The 20,000-nt window shown below is 45.3% G+C and overlaps 1 protein-coding gene and 1 pseudogene across 1 annotated transcript in view; one reads left to right on the top strand and one right to left on the bottom strand.

Moving 5' to 3' along the window:
- The window catches only part of LOC139656940 (dihydropyrimidinase-related protein 4-like), a gene marked incomplete at its 3' end in the record, with an annotated part of 21,633 nt that extends 1,706 nt beyond the window's left edge, over positions 1-19,927 (top strand). The window contains exons 2-8 of the mRNA XM_071534584.1: positions 4,236-4,324; positions 4,794-4,978; positions 18,056-18,220; positions 18,445-18,506; positions 19,008-19,088; positions 19,616-19,684; positions 19,807-19,927. Coding sequence (XP_071390685.1) covers positions 4,236-4,324; positions 4,794-4,978; positions 18,056-18,220; positions 18,445-18,506; positions 19,008-19,088; positions 19,616-19,684; positions 19,807-19,927 — 772 coding nt within the window. The remainder of the gene's footprint in view (positions 1-4,235; positions 4,325-4,793; positions 4,979-18,055; positions 18,221-18,444; positions 18,507-19,007; positions 19,089-19,615; positions 19,685-19,806) is intronic.
- Positions 15,163-17,665, bottom strand: LOC139656938 (putative nuclease HARBI1; annotated as a pseudogene).
- Positions 19,928-20,000: the final 73 nt, after the last annotated feature.

Here is a 20,000-nt window from a genome sequence, read left to right as displayed (position 1 = left end):
AGAAGAAAAAAAACAAACATAGACACAAAGAGATTAAAAGATTCATAAGAATCAAGAAGTTGATTAAATTCAGTCTTCTGTCTGCTTTAAATACAGATAGTAAATATATTAATGTCTGTTTGAACATCTACATTATATGATATTAATCCTCATTAATTCATTTAATAATGATATAATATAAAATTATATTTGTCCAGTTCTTCAGATATGGATCGCTCTTTTTTCTTATTTATAAACAATTTATAATCTTTCAGCCTGATGATGCTGGACTGGATTTCACAGTTTCTGCTTTGATAATAATATAGAATATAGAAATGTAGAATATACACAGAACATAGACTATAGAAATGTAGAATATACACATATACACAGAACATAGACTATAGAAATGTAGAATATACACACACAGATAATATAGAAATCTAGAATATACACACTCATCAAAACATTTTTCATTTGGAGATTTCATTTGTTTTTGTGGCTTCGTATTTTCAGATTTGATTTTATTTCTAATTCTTCAAATATGTTCAATGGATACTTTGTAAGTAATAATAATAATAATAATAATAACCTTTATTTGTATAGCACCTTTAATACACAACATGCAGCTCAAAGTGCTTTACATCAATAGAAGGCAGATAAAAGACAGATAAAAAGATAAAATTCATATAAAAGAACAAGCAAAATGCATTGCATTAAAAGACAAAATGTGAAGAGAAGTTTTGTCTGTTTATCACTCATCTATTTATCAAGTTCAAGTTTGTTTATTTAAATAGCCCTTTGTGAAGGGAGGTCAGGATTGGAGTAATGTCAAATTTTCTAGTTCTGGTTAGTATTCTGGCGGCAGCATTTTGCACGAGTTGTAGTTTTTTAATACTGCAGTTCGGTCGGCCAGAGAGTAAGAAATTACAATAATCGAGTCTTGATGTAACAAAAGCGTGTATTAAAGTTTCAGCATCCGCCGTATTTAGCAGGGAGCGAATTTTCAAGATATTACGAAGGTGGAAAAATGCTATCTTAGGGATTTCCTTAATGTGATCTAATCGAATGAGAGGGCTGAGTCAAAAGTAACGCCGAGGTTTCTAACTGTGGGACTCTGGGTAATTAAGCAATCCCCAAAATTTAGAGCAAGGTCTGCAACAAGAGGCAGTTGGGTTTTTGGGCCAACAACTAGCATCTCAGTTTTGTTGGCAGTTAGTCGCAAGAAGTTTTGTGACGTCCAATTTGTGAGAGCGATTAGGCATAGTCGGTTGTCAGGTCTAATCGGTTTGTAAATTTGAGTATCGTCCACATAACAGTGAAATTTAATACCGTAGCTGCAGAATTTCACCAAGAGGTAGCATGTAAAGGGAGAAAAGCAGAGGCCCCAGCAGAGAGCCCTGTGGTACACCAGAGTTAACTTAAAGTGTTCAGATATAATATTTATGTGTGCGTTCAATGTGTTCTGTTGGGTAAGTAGGAATTGAGCCAGGAAAGCGGATGACACTCGTCTATTTATTGACACAAGTTCATTTTGCTGCCAACTAATTTTGGTTCATTGTTCTATTTTTCAGATATAAGGTTGTTTGTTTTGGACTGGAAAGGTGAAGCTGTGGTGAAGCAGGTTTATATCCTAGTCCTTATAGAGACGGGTTTATATCCTAGTCCTAATAGAAAGGGTTTATATCCTAGTCCCAATAGAGGCGGGTTTACATCCTAGTCCCAATAGAGGCGGGTTTATATCCTAGTCGTAATAGAGACAGGTTTTTATCCTAGTCCTAATAGAAAGGGTTTATATCCTAGTCCCAATAGAGACGGGTTTAGTCCCAATAGAGACGGGTTTATATCCTAGTCCTTATAGAGACGGGTTTATATCCTAGTCCTAATAGAAAGGGTTTATATCCTAGTCCCAATAGAGACGGGTTTATATCCTAGTCCTTATAGAGACAGGTTTATATCCTAGTCCTAACAGAAAGGGTTTACATCCTAGTCCCAATAGAGGCGGGTTTATATCCTAGTCGTAATAGAGACAGGTTTTTATCCTAGTCCTAATCAAGATGGTTTTGGGTCGAGTCCTGGCTTTGTCTCATGCTCCAGTCTCAGCCAATCAGCACTCGTTATCTCAGACTCAGAGAGCTCATTAACCAAGAGATGTTGTTTTAATGTGATGTCACAGTAAGAGAGAGATAGGAAGAGACAGATGTGTGTGTGTGTGTGTCTAGTTTTTGGGACATAGCTGTTCTCTTCTATCATCCCACTAAATAGACGTGTCGTGTATGTGAGTGTGTGTGTGTGTGTGTGTGTGTGTGTGTGTGTTCTATGTACTGTACTTGTGACCCACATTCAGCCTAGGAGAGGGGAGCAGACAGACAGACAGACAGACAGGCAGACAGACAGGGAGAAAGACAGACAGCTTGATATAATTCTTATGTTCAGTTTTTAAAGATTACTTTTATTGTCTTCACCAGATTTTATTGTTCTGACTCTTCTGTCTTGTTCCTCTCGCTTTGTCCGCTCTGCTTCTGAAACACGAATGGATTTACATGTTGATAGAGAGAAATATTCTGAAAGCTGATTGGTTGGCTTCCTTCTTACTGTCAAGCTGCTGTTGAGCAAGGCACTAAAAACCCCAACAGTGTGCGCTGATACACCAGGCTGACTGACTGGTTTACTGACTGACTGACTGACTAACTACATTATAAAGGAGTTGGATGGTCTATCTAAACATGGTGAAAGTATCAAAACTAAATCCACACAATCCATATTAGTGCAGCGAGCCTCTAAACGAGCCGTTTGGACTTCCGTAACTTTGTGGCATCACAAAGGTTCGCTCATTATCATTTTTGTAAGAAATAATAGACTAACAAAGTGTTTTTTTCAAAGCGGTTGAGCGGTTGTCATTGTTTATTACCGGAGAGTTTTCCCTACCTGTAGCCGCCGGGCCGCGGCGTCTCACGTTTCACTCTGGAAACGGTTAGCCAATGGGAACGGAGGGTCGTTAATATTAATGAGCCTTAAAGACACGGAGACAGAAATGGCCTGTTCTTGGTAAGGCTCAGAGAGATGCTGGAAGATGAACGTGGAGAAATGGATTGAGAGTGTTTTTGGTTCATGACACCACACACACAGCTTTGAATGGACAGAAAGACACAAAATAAAACTCTGGACAGTGGAGGATTTGGAGATTTAAGTAATTCACTGGCTGACTGACTGGTTTACTATAATAATGAACAATAATATATTTTATTTGTAAGCGCTTTACATGGAACTAAAGACACTAAAGAGAAAGAAAATAAATATATAAAAAACATAAAAACAATTGATACAAAAGTGATGATAATAAATGAAGATGATAAAATAATGACATGAGCATTTCAGTTCTGGAGAGGCAAGGTGGGTTTTGAATTTAATTTTGAATGAAGGCAGTGAGTCTGAGTTTCTGATGTGTGGAGGGAGGGAGTTCCAGAGGGGCGATGGGTCCTGCTCGGTCCTGGTGACGGGGGTCAGGAGATCGGCATCAGCTGATCGGAGGTGGCGGGTGGGGGTGTGGTGATGGATGATGAGGAGGATCTTGACGTGGATTCTGTGCTGTACTGGGAGCCAGTGAAGGTGTTGAAGGACGGGTGTTATGTGTTCTGTGGAGCGGGAGTGTGTGAGCAGCCGGCAGCTGAGTTCTGAACGAATCGCAGTGTTGGGAGGATGGATGGAGGGAGGGAGGGAGGGAGGGAGGCCGGCCAGGCAGGAGGCTGCTTCAGTCCAGTCTGGAGGTTATGGATGTGTGGATGAGAGTTTCAGCAGCTGAGAAGGAGAGGGTGGGTCGAAGTCGAGCGATATGCAGAGATGGAAAAAGGACGTTTTGGTGATGATGTTGATGTGTGACTTGAAGGAGAGGATGGGATCCAAAGTGACACCAAGGTTTAGGACTGGGGGGAAGCTTTGACTGTGTGACCATCGATGTTGAGTGAGAAGTCCTGGGAGGAGGGAAGGAGGGATTTAGGGGTGATGATGATGATTTCTGATTTATTGCAGTTGATCGTGAGGAAGCTGCTTTTCATCCAGGTTTTTATTTCAGTGAGACAGTTTGTGAGGATGGAGAGAATGGCAAGAGTGATGGTTTTGGTGGAGATGTAGAGCTGGGTGTCGTCGGCGTAGCAATGAAACCTTGGGGGACACCGTGGGGGACGGCCTGTCGGATTAGAAGTTGTTGATGGAGATGCAGTGAGTACCAGCTGAAGCAGCTTGTTGTCTGTTTCCAGGGCGACCGTCTGGTCATCAAAGGAGGAAAGATCGTCAATGACGACCAGTCGTTCTACGCCGACATCTACATCGAGGATGGAACCATCAAGTAATTATTAATATTATTATTGTTGTTGTTGTTGTTGTTGTTATTAATAACAGTCTCTCTCCTCACACACCCTCCAGTTTGTCTGTCTGTCTGTCAACTTATCTGGATAAATAAAGCTTACAGAGACCAGTAGCTGACCAGTACAACACAGTCTCTACTGGTTTCTACTGGGAGCTGACCAATACAACACAGTCTCTACTGGGAGCTGACCAGTACAACACAGTCTCTACTGGTTTCTACTGGGAGCTGACCAGTAAAACACAGTCTTCTACTGATTTCTACTGGGAGCTGACCAGTAGAACCAGTCCACCACTGGTAAATGTTGGAAGCTCCAGTTGAATAGCTGGGAATGTAAAACTCAAAATAATCCTTGGGTTACACCCATCTCTATTAGGACTCAGGCAGGACTGCTAGATATCAATAATATTATTAATAATATTATTAATAACATTGTCTGTTTACCTAACAGACAGATAGGAGAGAACCTGATCGTTCCCAGTGGGGTGAAGACGGTCGACGCCTACGGTCACCTGGTCGTCCCCGGAGGGATCGACGCCAACACCAACCTCCACGCTCCGCAGAAGGGAATGAATCCACAAGACGACTTCTACCAGGGAACCAGAGCCGCTGTGGCTGGAGGAACCACCATGATCAGTAAGATTATTATTAAAATATTATATTTAAAATATTATTAAGACTTCTACCAGCCATTATTTTTTATTTTTTTCTTGATCTTCTTTATTCTTGATTCTTTAGCAATAAGCAGCCATTGTTGCCAACAAGGGCGTAACTCTGGTTTGAACATTGGGGGGTTGAGATGCACAGACCCCGAGAACACCAACCGTCTGGGGGGGTCTGGGGGCATAGCCCCCCCGGGAGACTCTTTTGTGAAATGATAATTTCTGGTGAATTTTAGGTGGAAAATACTTAAACTACTGATCAATAAATGAAACATGATATCACAAGATTTGTTAACAGTTGATCAAACCAACAGTTCAGAAAGTCTCCTTGTTCTCAGGATACAAATGTACAGCAGAATCGATCTGTCCAGTGAGCAAAGTGTTCTCCAGTTTTTGGAGGGTCAGGAGACCATCCTGCTGAAGTCGCTCATTGAACTGTGTTTCTACCACATCATGGACTTTGTAGAACTCGTTTCTGTGGTGCTCTACTTGAATTTTTCTGACATAGGACCCACTTCCTTTGGTAAAGCACTTAGTCGGCTTGTGTTGTTTTGGCATTTCAATGGGTTCCACCCCGAGTAACTCGATCAAGGTAGTTGCCTCCTCAAACAGAGTTTGGAAGGTTCCCCCATGTCTCTTCTGTTTCAGAGTGGATTGGACACACTCAGTGGCGCCTTCATGCCAGAGACTGTTTCTGTTCTCCTTTGGAGAGATGTGTTGAGGCACTCCAGTTCTCCAATCACTGCTCCTGCCAGAGAGACCCAAGACTGTTTTTCTTTTCCTGAACTGTTGGAGCAAGCCATTAGCAGTGGCTGCTGTGGGAGTTATTTTCTGCCATCACCTCCAGACTAGAGGACCGAGTCGTACCGACTCGGTTCTCTCCTCTCTCATGACTTGATGGCACTACGTCTCGCTGTCCATCTCGTTTGGCAGAGTGGCTTGAGGGTCTTTGAGAACCCATGATCTGCTGTGGCTATCTGACTGAACATTTCTTTATAGTTGCCTGACTGTCCACACAAAATTCCCAATTGATGGACCCAATCAAGGGCATCTCAACAGAACATGTACACGCCTTCTGTGTTATCAAATTCACACAATGTGCACCACAGTGAACATACATAGCCAAGGCTGTTCTTTCTTTATCAGAGCTTGTGCACTCGAGTACTTTCCTGACATATTAGCGACCCGTCACGTTTGGCCTCGCAGTGCAGACAGTGGTAGGTTTAATCGACAAAGCACATCTTTTGCCATTTTCGCAATACTCTCTCCTGTAGTTTCAGATACAGAACACTTGCCGATGAATTCTTCATGGGGAATCAGGTTGTGATCTACATATCTTAGATTATTGCTCCTGCCCTGATAGGTCTTATGTTCCATCTATAACAATGGAAAATTGTGTGATAGAAAAAGATTTTATGGAATCAGCTATTCCTCTGACAATTTCATTGCTCATTATGCAAAGTGTGTCATTTTGCATTTTAGGACTAGTGTAATCGTGTTTGCGGGTCTCCAACCACTTGTACAATTTACAATTTCACATTTGGCAGACGCTTTTATCCAAAGCGACTTACACATGAGATTTGCATACAACACAAGCAAGTTTCTAGATAGGAGAGAACAACGAGAGTAAGTGCTATAGAGCTAAGTTCTGGTCCAACAGGACAAAGGTGCTACGAGACAGTGCAACAAGCTAAGTTCTGGTCCAACAGGACATAGGTGCTACGAGGGAGTGCTACAAGGTAGTGCTATGAGGTAATGCATAGAGTGCATCAAAAAATTTTATTTTTTTATTTTTTAATTTTTTATGAAAGGAGGTATTCGCTAAAGAGCTGGGTCTTTAGCCTTTTCTTAAGGATAGAGAGGGATTCTGCGGATCGAATGGAGTTTGGCAACTCGTTCCACCACCGGGGAACCACAGAAGAGAAGAGTCTGGCTAGAGACTTAGGGCCTTGCTGTGGTGGCAGCACCAGGCGCCGCTCCATGGCAGAGCGTAGTGAGCGGGAGGGAGCGTAGACCTGAATGAGGGAGTTCAGGTAGGTCGGAGCCGTTTTGGTTATTGTTTTGTAGGCGAGCATCAAGGACTTGAACTTGATGCGGGCAGCAACTGGGAGCCAGTGGAGGGATATGAATAGCGGAGTGACATGTGCTCTTTTGGGCTGGTTGAAGACCAGATGTGCCACCGCGTTCTGGATCATCTGCAGAGGTTTGAAAGTACAGGCCGGGAGCCCTGCCAGTAAGGAGTTGCAGTAGTCAAGGCGTGATATTATAAGAGCCTGTACCAGGAGTTGTGCTGCATGCTCAGACAGGTAGAGTCTGATCTTCCTGATATTGTATAGAGCAAATCGGCATGACCGAGCAACAGAAGTCACATGCTCCTTGAAGGTTAGCTGGTCATCAATCATGGCACCCAAGTTTCTGGCAGACTTTGTGGGTATGAGCTCAGTTGATTCGAGCTGGATACTGATTTGTTGTTGTATAGAGGGACTGGCTGGGATGACAAGGAGCTCAGTCTTTGAGAAGTTAAGCTGAAGGTGGTGTTCCTTCATCCAAGCCGAGATGTCGGCGAGGCGTGCCGATATCCGCGCCGAGACTGTGGGGTCGTCTGGCGGGAATGACAGGAGGAGCTGGGTATCGTCAGCATATGAATGATAAGAGAAGCCATGTGAGCGGATCACTGCACCCAGTGAGGTGGTGTATAATGAAAAGAGAAGGGGTCCAAGCACTGACCCTTGAGGTACCCCTGTGGACAAGTAGTGGGATTTAGACACTTCCCCTCTCCAAGACACTCTGAAGGATCTCCCTGAGAGGTAGGACTCAAACCAGCAGAGGGTAGATCCTGAGAAGCCGAGCTCAGTGTGGAGAGGAGGATTTGGTGGTTCACCGTGTCAAAGGCGGCCGATAGGTCAAGTAGCAGTAGGACAGAGGACTGACCGGCAGCTCCAGCTGATCGCAGTGTTTCTACTACAGACAAGAGCGCAGTCTCGGTAGAGTGTCCGCGTTTGAAGCCAGACTGGTTGGGATCATACAGGCGGTTCTCAGAAAGGAATTCAGAGACTTGATTAAAGACCGCCCGCTCAAGTGTTTTGGAAAGAAAGGTGAGTGGTGAAACCGGCCTGTAATTATCAACCTGAGATGGGTTGAGTGTAGGTTTCTTTAGTAGCGGGGTAACCCGGGCTTGCTTAAAAGCAGTGGGGAACACACCCGCTGAGAGTGAGGAGTTGATGATGTGCGTGACTGCAGGGATAAGTGTGGGAGAGATGGCCTGCAGGAGGTTGGAGGGTATGGGGTCCAACGGACAGGTAGTGGGGCGAGAGTCAAGTAGTAGTTTGGAGACTTGCTCTTCAGTGAGATGGGAAAAGGACAGGAGTGAGGTCCTGTTAGCTGGTGGCAGCAGACTGAGTTGGTCAGGCTCAGAGAACTGATTACTGATGGTAGAAACCTTATCAGTAAAGAAGGATGCAAAGAGGTCAGCCGTGAGCAAACTTGAGGGTGGAGGTGGTGGAGATTTGAGGAGTGAGTTAAAAGCTGAAAATAATTTGCGAGCGTCCTTGGCGCTGCTGATTTTATCCTGATAGTAAGTGGTCTTGGCATTTTTTAGATGGGAGGAGAATGCCGATAAGAGAGTTTGATAGTCAGTGAGGTCAGTGGGATCACTGGATTTGCGCCATTTTCTCTCCGCTGCTCTGAGCCCGTTGCTCTTTGATGACACTGGTGAGCCATGGGCTAGTGGGGGTTTTACGAGCAGGTTTAGATGAGAGTGGGCAGAGATTGTCTAGAGAGACAGCTAGTGAGGAGCAGAGTGTGTCTGTAGCCTCATTGACATGGAGTGAGGAGAACTCATTATGAGGGGGCATGGTAGCCGTGACCTCATCGGAGAGCCGAGCCGGTGTGAGGGACCGGAGGTTCCGTCTGAAGGAGACCATTTGCGGCAGAACGTGAGGATGTTCCGGCAAGGAGACCATGAATTGAACAAAGAAGTGGTCTGACAGATGTAGGGGAGTGACAGTCAGATTTGCCGTGGAACAGTTTTGAGTCAAAATCAGATCGAGTGTATCGCCCGCTTTGTGTGTGGGAGCGGTGGAGACCAGTTTGAGGTCAAATGAGGACAGTAGTGTAAGGAAGTTAGCCGCTTGGGGTTTGTCAAGATAGAGATTCATGTCCCCCATGACAATCAGTGGGGTGCCATCTTCAGGAATGGCTGAGAGTAGCATGTCCAGTTCAACAACAAAGTTCCCCAGTAGCCCTGGAGGGTGATATATGATAACCACAAATAGTTTGACAGGAGCGGTAACCATGATTGCCTGGTATTCAAAGGATGAGTTATTGCTTAGAGGAGAAAGTTTAGTGAATTTCCAGTCTTTGGAAATAAGGGCCCCTGTGCCACCTCCACGCCCAACGGAACGGGGTGTGTGGGAGAAAGTGGAGTCAGCTGAAAGCGCAGCTGGTGTGGCTGTGTTCTCTGGACGGATCCAGGTTTCGGTCAGGGCTAGGACCTGAATGTCGGATAGGTTTGCAAGTGCTTGGATAAATTCTGTTTTATTTACAGCAGACTGACAATTCCATAAGCCAAAGGAAAAAGCAGAGGAAGTAGCTGAGGCTTTTCTGAGAGAGTAGTGGTTCTCAGGATTGCGCTGTCTTTTATGACTGATGCGTTTTTTGCGGTTGCCGTGGATGACAGGGATATATTGATAGCACATGGTGAGTGCGAAGGGAGGCCAAGAGAGTAAAATGAGAGTAGCTTATGTGTGTCCTTGCTCAGTGGACTCGCACAGGTAGACTCGAAGGTCTTTACCCAATTAGGTCTTCATACAAAAACTTGTGAAGGACTGTGCCGTCTTGTGCTTTGTCTTTCAGAAGTTGGTGCAGGTTTCCATCCTCTTCTAGACGGCCTCTTAAAGCCTCACCCTGTTGGACTCAGTACTTGACAGAACCTACAATGCTCAGTAAACAAAGTCTTGTCTCCTCTTGTTGTCTGGCTACAGCTGAGCTTAGTTGTGAGTCCACTGTTTTATGTCCAATCACTGTGACTGCATGGCAGTGGGAGTGACTTTTAGCATGAGCTGCAAACTTCTCAGCAGCCTTCCAATTTGTAAATCCTGTGCTGACAACTGCAGGGTGTACCTTTCTAGCAAAGGTCCCTTCTCTTTTGAAAAGCCTTTGATGCAGTGGAAGCATAAATCTCCCTTTAAAGAGGCACTGTAGTGCAGCCCGGGGAAATCCTTAAACCACTTCTCTAAGGACAACACACCATACTTTCGCTTCTGCACAACTATAAACTTGGGATGAGCTTGAGTTGGATTAGTGAACGCAGTGATGTTTGAATCTTCTAAATCTGTGGCTCTGTCCCTGTCGTCCATCCCTGTCTGTTGTCTCCCCATCCCTGTCTGTTGTCTCTCCATCCCTGTCTGTTGTCTCCCCATCCCTGTCTGTTGTCTCTCCATCCCTGTCTGTTGTCTGTCCTCCTCTGTGCTCCCTGTCCCTTGTCCCACTGTCTCTCTGAGGCGCTGCCTGTATTGAAATCGCACTACATGAATATTCAGGAACCAACTGCCTTTTTTTTTAGCACTTGGGGAAGAATCAGCAAAAGCTCCAGTCTGAAATGTACATACTGTCCCACCAGAGGTATAACAAAACACAGCAATGTTTTATTATAGTCTCCCATAAATTAAATGGATTCTTGTATAAAAAAAAATAGTTGAGACACATTAACTCATGAAGATTAGTAATGCAGCTCTGACAGCTCTCAAACTGTGTGTGCTTGATTGTGCATATATGTGTGCGTCCATTTGTACTGTACAGTCTGTGGAGTCTGTGGAGCCTTTTCTGGACTGACCCTCTCCGCCCGGGACAGGCTACACCCCAGTAGGCAAGGCTCACAACCTCTATCCACCAATATGGATCTTGCTGTAAAATCTGGTTCTGTCATCAGAATGTAACTTGGGGTCCGATCCACCTTAACAATGAAATTATCTTTGCTTCCTCTTCAGTGTTTTTTATTCTAGGCCCTCACATAACGGATGAGAATGTCACTAATTTGTCCGCGGCTCAGACTTTAGTCTATGCTTAGCAGCTCACTGCTAACACGATCCATCAGTGTCTGGGTCCCTTGGCCCCTGATATCGAGACCTCCTGCAGTAGCGTCATGTTAACAAGCTGGTTCAGTCCTGGTTCTTCCAACTTAGAACTGGACTACTGCACTAACCCAGTTCACCTGACCTGACCAACCCTGACCCAGTTCCCCTGACCTGACCTGACCCAGTTCACCTGACCTTACCTGACCAACCCTAACCCAGTTCACCTGACCTGACCTGACCCAGTTCACCTGACCAACCCTAACCCAGTTCACCTGACCTGACCTGACCCAGTTCAACTGACCTTACCTGACCAACCCTGACCCAGTTCACCTGACCTGACCTGACCCAGTTCACCTGACCTTACCTGACCAACCCTGACCCAGTTCACCTGACCTGACCTGACCCAGTTCACCTGACCTTACCTGACCAACCCTGACCCAGTTCACCTGACCTGACCTGACCAACCCTAACCCAGTTCACCTGACCTGAGCTGACCCAGTTCACCTGACCTTACCTGACCAACCCTGACCCAGTTCACCTGACCTGACCAACCCTGACCCAGTTCACCTGACCTGACCCAGTTCACCTGACCTTACCTGACCAACCCTGACCCAGTTCAACTGACCTGACCAACCCTGACCCAGTTCACCTGACCTGACCAACCCTGACCCAGTTCACCTGACCTGACCTGACCCAGTTCACCTGACCTGACCTGACCAACCCTGACCCAGTTCAACCGACCTGACCAACCCTGACCCAGTTCACCTGACCTGACCAACCCTAACCCAGTTCACCTGACCTGACCAACCCTAATCCAGTTCACCTGACCTGACCAACCCTAACCCAGTTCACCTGACCTGACCTGACCTGACCAACCCTAACCCAGTTTACCTGACCTGACCTGACCAACCCTAATCCAGTTCACCTGACCTGACCTGACCTGACCAACCCTAACCCAGTTTACCTGACCTGACCAACCCTAATCCAGTTCACCTGACCTGACCTGACCAACCCTGACCCAGTTCACCTGACCTGACCAACCCTAATCCAGTTTACCTGACCTGACCTGACCAACCTTAACCCAGTTCACCTGACCTGCACTGACCAACCCTGACCCAGTTCACCTGACCTGACCTGACCAACCCTAACCCAGTTCACCTGACCTGACCTGACCAACCCTGACCCAGTTCACCTGACCTTACCTGACCAACCATGACCCAGTTCACCTGACCTTACCTGACCAACCCTAACCCAGTTCACCTGACCTGACCTGACCAAGCCCTGACCCAGTTCACCTGACCTGACCTGACCTGACCAACCCTAACCCAGTTCACCTGACCTGACCTGACCAACCCTAACCCAGTTCACCTGACCTGACCAACCATGACCCAGTTCACCTGACCTGACCTGACCAACCCTGACCTAGTTCACCTGACCTGACCAACCCTAACCCAGTTCACCTGACCTGACCTGACCAACCCTAACCCAGTTCACCTGACCTGACCCAGTTCACCTTACCTGACCTGACCAACCCTAACCCAGTTCACCTGACCTGACCTGACCTGACCCTTCACCTGCCTCAGCCAAGCTGCTGCGGCTCGGTTGCAGCTGGTGCAGAACGTGGCGAGAGGCTCCGCCCCTCTGACTGACTGACAGTTTTACACAAGCTGTGTCCCATTTCCGGGGCTGCCTCCTTCGAAGCCCGCATTTCGAGGCCGAACACGTCATACTGGGTCATGAAGGCTGTCCCATTCCAAAGGCTCCTGCATATGCGGCCGAGAAATGCAGCCTTCTTTTGGCCGAATTTGGAGGACAGAACCGGTGTATCCTTTGCGGCCCATGGTATCCCAAAATTCATTGCGCGCCGGTCGCTCGTTGATATTTTTTCTGTAAAAAAATGGCATCTAACCCGGCAGGAACGTCCACAGAAGCGGAGGAATTCACCTTTAAATGTGAGTATTGGTTTCGCTTTCTATTGGTTTTCGCTTTTCTCTTTAGTTTAAAACTCACTGCCAAAAGCTAAGTGTGTAATATTAAAGTAAGTAGTATGTTTCCACAGGCGCCAAAGTTTCCGTTAGTTATATGACTAGCTTAACTACTAACGTTACCAGCCCAGCTAACCATCCAGCTACGTTAGGTAGCTAACCTAGGTTACTCTTGTTCGCTATCAGAGGTCCAGTCTCCGTGCTTGTTATCGGCTGGTCCTCTTACAATGTCGAAAATGTCACCTGCTTAAATATTTGCTTCTGTGTTTAGGGAGCAGAGAACAAACGGGCCGATTCATCCGTCTCAGGGTGGAGAATGACGGCCTCTTCACTGGGGCCAAAAACTCTGCCAGCTATGGCTGGAGGTAGGGCAGTAGGCTATAATGTAGTTAACGGCAGTTGTCTTGGCTAGATGCTTCTATACAATATTGATACCTCGCAACAAATGAAACTTTATAAATATAGGCTACAGTGTGGAATAATCAGTCAGTAATAATGAGTTACCTGTACAAAGCACACGAGATAGCCAGTAGATGGGGCATAAACCTTTGTTTTGCTGACAACTGATTTATAATCCGCCTCCTATGTTTTTTTTTTAACTTGTTTTCTCTCTGTGTGCTATAGGGTCATCCTGGAGAAAATGGGCCTGGAAGGGAAGGTGACTCCCTTGCAGGCCAAAAAGAAGTGGGACAATCTCAAAAAGAAATATAAAGTATGTAGCATAGACTGGTTGTAAGAAATGGTTGTTGATGATGCTTAGAAAGTATGTAAGTATGAGTGAGTTTTTTTAGTATTAGTATTTAGTATTTGCTTGTGAAGTTATTTAGCCAAGTTTTAGTCTATTAATTTAGTTCAACCCCAAAAATCATCAGTCTTTCAGTAGAGGATGCATTGCAACCTCAGTTCATAAGGTAAGTCCAAAAAAAAGAGAATGACATGGGATTATATTGAGCTGTACAATTAATCAGAACACATACCAACTGGAAAACATATTTTGTCAAAATTTGTAGTGCCTAAAAAAATGGTTGTTAAGTAAAACACCACTTTCTCATTTTGCACATTGTATAGTAACTTGAAAGTAATAATAATTGTTACAATCATGGAAGTTAATAAAGACATTATTGTAAATGTGCCTTGAAGTTGTGACATTTTTTTTTGACTGTCATGTTATCCTCTATTGTAGGATTGCAAGTGTCCAGGGTCAGGAGAGGGAGTCAGTGGTGGAAAACCCACTGCTGCTACTTGGCCCTGGTTTGTCCCCATGGATGAGGTGCTGGGACAGAGGCACTCCATTTCCCCCCCCGTTCTCATTGCCTCTATCCAAGAGGACAAACCAGGGCCAAGTGCAGCAGTGGAGGAGCAGGAGGAGGAAGGAGAGGCAGGGACTGAGGCAGGAGCATCTGAGCCAGGGCCAGCAAAGCGGGCTAGGAGGGCTGATGATGAGCTGCTGGAGCTTGTTAGGGAGGACATGCGGTTCCAGAGGGAGGCAGAGGAAAAGCGGGCAGAGGAGAGTAGGGCGAGAGCTGATCGATTGTTTGCAATTCTCGAAAAATTAGTTGACAAACAATGAACAAAAAAAATTATGAATTCTGTTGATAAATAAATATTTTATTTAAAATAAATTGTTTATTTTATTTACACAGCACAACATGCAATTGATGCAAATTGGAATGTCAAAAGGCACAGTGAACATCAAACTAAGGTCATATGTATAGATTGGTAAATAGGAACAGTGAACATTGAACTAAGGCCATATGTATAGATTGGTAAATAGGAACAGTGAACATTGAACTAAGGCCATATGTATAGATTGGTAAATAGGAACAGTGAACATTGAACTAAGGCCATATGTATAGATTGGTAAATAGGAACAGTGAACTAATAAAAATGTGTGATAAAAATACTGAACAATTAACAAACTGGCAACAAAATGGCCTGGAAAGAACTGATTTTAAAAATGTTTCAAAAAACAAACAACACTAAATTTTTAGGTGGTCAGCTGAGCAGGGAGTCTGATGGTGCTGCTTGACTAATAACCGACGACATGGATGGACTGCCACAACAGTTACCCTGGTGTTTCTCCCTCTGTCAGCGGGACATCATTTGGGGTGGTCTCCAGAAGAGTTTGGGATGCCTCTGGGCTGTCCACCACATCGTCCAAGGAGTGAGATGGGTTTGCAGGGCTGGTATGCTGCAATCGACGGCTGCCATGTCTCCAAGATGTTTCTGAAAGGGACAAGAATAAGAGGAGACACTCAGTGCTATACAAAATACAACCTTAACTGCCATGTAAGAATATGCCATATATTGTGCTGCTGTTCAGCTTTATAGTCCTTCAAATACACAAACAAACAAACAGTGACCTCATGACCCTCCCTAAATGACCAAACTTTCTTAAAATACTGCATCTCAGATGTGATATGATTATCTCCACCAATCATATTGTAGTTAAAATGAGGTCTAGGTGTTAAACAGGGGAATCAGGGCAGGGATGTCTGTCCCAATTGGCAAAATACAGTTACTACTCAGTTGGTAGAATACAATTACTACAAGGTTTTGTAAGTAAACCATTGGTGTACAGGGCAAAGTAGGAATAACAACTGAGTTCTGCTAATTTAGATAAGACATAGCTGTGCATCCCTGCCCTGATTCACTGGAGGATGGAATATAATAGTTTTGTGCTTTAACTTGCCTACTGAAAATAGTTGTGGTCAGGGGGCACCTCCTCCAGGGTGGACACCTCCGCACACAGCTGGCTGCGCCAGGGAGCACCACTTGCTGCCTCCAACTCCTCACTCTCATCCTCATCCCCATCTTCCTCAGGCTCATCCTCTGGTGCCATGACATCGCCAGCCCCGAGGCAGATGTTGTGGAGGACGGCACATGCTGTTATCACCTGAAACAAATTATTAGACAACAAAAAGATACACTATTGTTAGATTTGTTTATCTAGATTTATTTATGTAATTATAGAAAAAAAACATCACAGAGTAATGACTTACCTGAGGTACAAAGGTGGGCTTGACCTCCAGCGCTTGCAAGAAGATGGCCCGGAACCTGGTCTTCATCATTCCAAAGGCACGTTCTATAATAGAACGTGCCCTGGAGTGGTGTGCGTTGAAGCGCTGGGCTGCCACACCTTGTACAGGCCTCTTGTAGGGGGTGATGAGGGGGAGTGGGTGTTGGAGGCAAGGGTACCCCCCATCTGCAAGGAGGAAGTTCCCTGGAGGAGGACATACAGCCCTCTGGTACAGTGGGCTGTGGCGGAGCACCCTGGAGTCATGAACTGACCCAGGCCAGCCCACATAGGTGTCGATGAAGCGACCCCGATGGTCACACACAGCTTGAAGGATGATGGAGGGAAACAGTTTCCTGTTTCTGTAGCACTGACCATCGGGGCCGCCCGGTGGCTTGATGCGGACATGGCAGCCGTCGATTGCTCCCACAGCCCTCCGGAATGCCTGGTGTCTTGCCAGCCCTGCAAACCCATGACACACAGCTTCAAGGTCTTCCGGAGTCCTCAGGAAGTGGATGACCCTGTGCCTGATCGCCACAACCTCTTCTGTCACTCTGTGGACGATGCGGTGGACAGTGGAACGGGGCATCCCAAACACTCTGGAGACCACCCGATATGATGCCCCACTTGACAGCCAGAAGAGGAACACCAGGGTTTCAATTGTGGCACCCCATCCATGACGCCGGTCCTGGCTGAGCAGGTCAAGCAGGACTGCCAGGGCTTCCCGACTCAGCCGGAAATCTGGACGGGTGTCATGATTGTTAAAAAACTCTCCAGCACAGGCACTGACAGGTTTATCCTGCAGTACTGGGGTCTCTGCATTGGAAGAAAAGTATCAACGTTATCAAATAAATCATGTTAAATTGTGGAGAGTTCATATAAAATTAGTGATACCCATCTTGACAGTTACTAAAGAAATTGTTTCTTCAAGGTAGTAGATTTTGTTTTTCCTACATTACATGTACATTCTAGTCATTAATCAAATAGCCTACAGTAGTAGGCCTATTGAACAACAGCACAGTAGCCCAAATACTAGTTGTCACAATCATAATCAAGTCTGTGTCACCACATCAAATACATATACATATGTCTGTCTCCAATGTGTATATATAGAATATATACACACATATATACATATATGTACTGTATACATATACAGTATACTGTATACAGTATACTATACAGTACAGTACAGTATACAGTATACACATATTTTATGTGGTGACTGACAGAGATAAAAAACTACCTCAGTGATTTTCTGATTGTCAACCAGTATTTGGTCTACTGTGCTATTGTTCAATAGGCCTACTACTGTATTTGATTAATGACTAGAATTATTACTTGAATGTTACTAAACCATGACTACAACTAAACTAAAACATTTTCTAGTGTAACATTACATTACCTAGGTTTAGTGGAAACTGCCACACAGCAGCTAGCTACAAGTTGGCTGTTATGCATAAAACTTTAAATAGCCTAACACTTGATTTATCTAGCTTCCTTACCTGGCCACGGTCTCCTGAGGAGCTCATCCTCAGGTAAACCAACCGACGCCGAGCCTGGCGGTTCACTGCCAGTCTCTCCATTTCCTCCACTATCAGATAAATTAAATAAATAACTAAAACCATAGTTAGGTCGCTCAACTCCATCTTCAGCGATTTGTATGCGTAGCGAGCGGCCGGTATTTACTGCTGTTTATTGTCTGGAGCGTAGGGGCGGGAACTCGCTATGACGTAGAAGGGAATCCTCTGTAGACCATCCCATTTTGGGCAGTTGGCGCAGGTCTAGCCTAGCCTTCGCTCTTCCGTAGGCCACACCTACGTGGACCGCGTCCTTCGAAGGAGGCGGACCCGGAAATGGGACACAGCTACAGGAGCCCACTGGAGGCCTCGGGGAGAGGTATCCCAGCATGCCTAGCAGGATGAGCTGGATGGACTACTGATTTATCATTATTATTGTTCTCATTATGTCTCCAGTTGACCATGTGGTACCAGAACCAGGAAGTAGTTTACTGGCAGCGTATGAGCAGTGGAGGGACGTGGCGGACCAGAGGGCGTGCTGCGACTACTCTCTGCACATGGATATCACCCGCTGGCATGAGGGGCTGTACGAGGAGGTGGAGAGCCTGGTCAAAGACAAAGGTGTGTGTGTGTGTGTGTGTGTGGGGGGGGGGGGGGGTGTGCATGTGTGTGTGTAGAGATGACATATTCAGGTCAAATAGACGTTGATGTCTGAACCACCCTGACAGGCTGTGCTGACACACACACACACACACACAGTTACTATGTGCACTGGTCCAGGTGTACTATGTTGTTGCAGTACTGTGTGTACTACTGTGTTGTTAATGAAGTATTTCCTCTTCCAGGAGTGAATTCCTTCCTGCTCTTCATGGCTTATAAAGACAAATATCAGAGCTCCGACTCTCAGGTGGACAAAAACTTTATTTATTATTATTAGTAGTAGTAGTAGTAGTAGTAGTAGTAGTAGTATATTATGTCATTTATCATTCATCTCTGTTTGAGTTATATGGGTTATAATTACAATAAATATAGTTTATTGTAGCTGATTTAAAGCTACCTATACTATATAATTAATTTATAACAGCGTAATAGATAGATATAATAATAAATAGCTACAATTTATAAATACATTTGTATTATAGTTATAGCTAGATAAAATATATAGTAGCTGTGTTATAAGGAAATGAAACATTAATAATAGCTCTTCTGTCTTTGAGCTGAACTACATCTAGACAAACCATAACTCTATAATTCATGTTGTCTCCCAGCTATATAGAGTATATACTACATCTAATAAGTAAGAACTATTCTGTTTGTGTTAAAGCTGAATGATAGAATGATATATATATGATATGTTTTAATGTGTAATATACTACAATAGGATCTATTCTATGTTCTACTGTTCTAGCTGTACGAGGCGTTCGGGGTCCTCAGGGATCTGGGAGCGATCGCCCAGGTCCACGCTGAGAATGGTGACATCATTGATGAGGTAACCAATGAGGGATTAGTCAGACCAGACCGCCCAGAGTGTCGAACCCTCAACCACATCCAATCACAGTTCTCCATTTGCCTCATTTACATTCCATTTCCTGTTCATCAGTTAGAGTCTTCATCTGGTTACCTAGCAACCCAGAACCTCCAGCTAGCTAAACAACTGGTTAACGCAGAACCTCTAGCTAGATAAGTGTGCGAGCCGCCCCCCGGGGAGCGTGGGCTGTCGGCGCGCTGTGTGTTTTCCCCCGTACAAGGACCGCCCCCTCCCTGCCCTGATGGGTAGGCTCACTGGCATTCTGGGAATGGCAGGAGAGCAAAGCATGCCCCCCCCCCATGCCGTCTTGGGCGTGGGGTTGGTTCATATGACTGAGACCGCCGCCCTCCACACTTCAGCTGTTAGAGCCGAGGGGAGGAGCGTCATGATGCGGGTAAACCAGTGAGCCTGCCGCCCTCGCTCACTGGTTTACTGGTTAACTGGTTTACTGGTTTACTGGTTTACTGGTTAACTGGTTTGTGTTTCAGGAGCAGAAGAAATTTCTCACACTCGGCATCACTGGACCTGAAGGTCATGTTCTGTCTCACCCTGAGGAGGTACACACACACACACACACCTTATGTCTACTGTTGTATTTCAATAATATTCTACTAGGAGACAGAAGTGGTGTATCTGGCGGTAACCATCATATTTATTCTACATTATAATATTCCACCAGGTGGAGACGGAGGCGGTGTATCGGGCGATAACCATCGCCAAACAGGCCAACTGTCCTCTGTATATCACCAAGGTGATGAGTAAATCAGCTGCTGATGTCATTGCTAAATCCAGGAAGAAGGGTAAGACGACAGTGTGGGTCAACATCTCACCTTCTGCTTCTCTCTCCCTCCTACCTCCTCCTACCTTAAATGC

The sequence above is a fragment of the Centroberyx affinis genome, unplaced genomic scaffold (assembly GCF_046629955.1).
Source record: "Centroberyx affinis isolate AG114_WGS23_722 - 3 ecotype Tasmania unplaced genomic scaffold, CSIRO-AGI_Caff_v1 ptg002584l_1, whole genome shotgun sequence".
Lineage (NCBI taxonomy): Eukaryota > Metazoa > Chordata > Actinopteri > Beryciformes > Berycidae > Centroberyx > Centroberyx affinis.
Note: the sequence above shows the minus strand (reverse complement) of the source record. Positions and strands in the feature narration are given on the sequence as shown.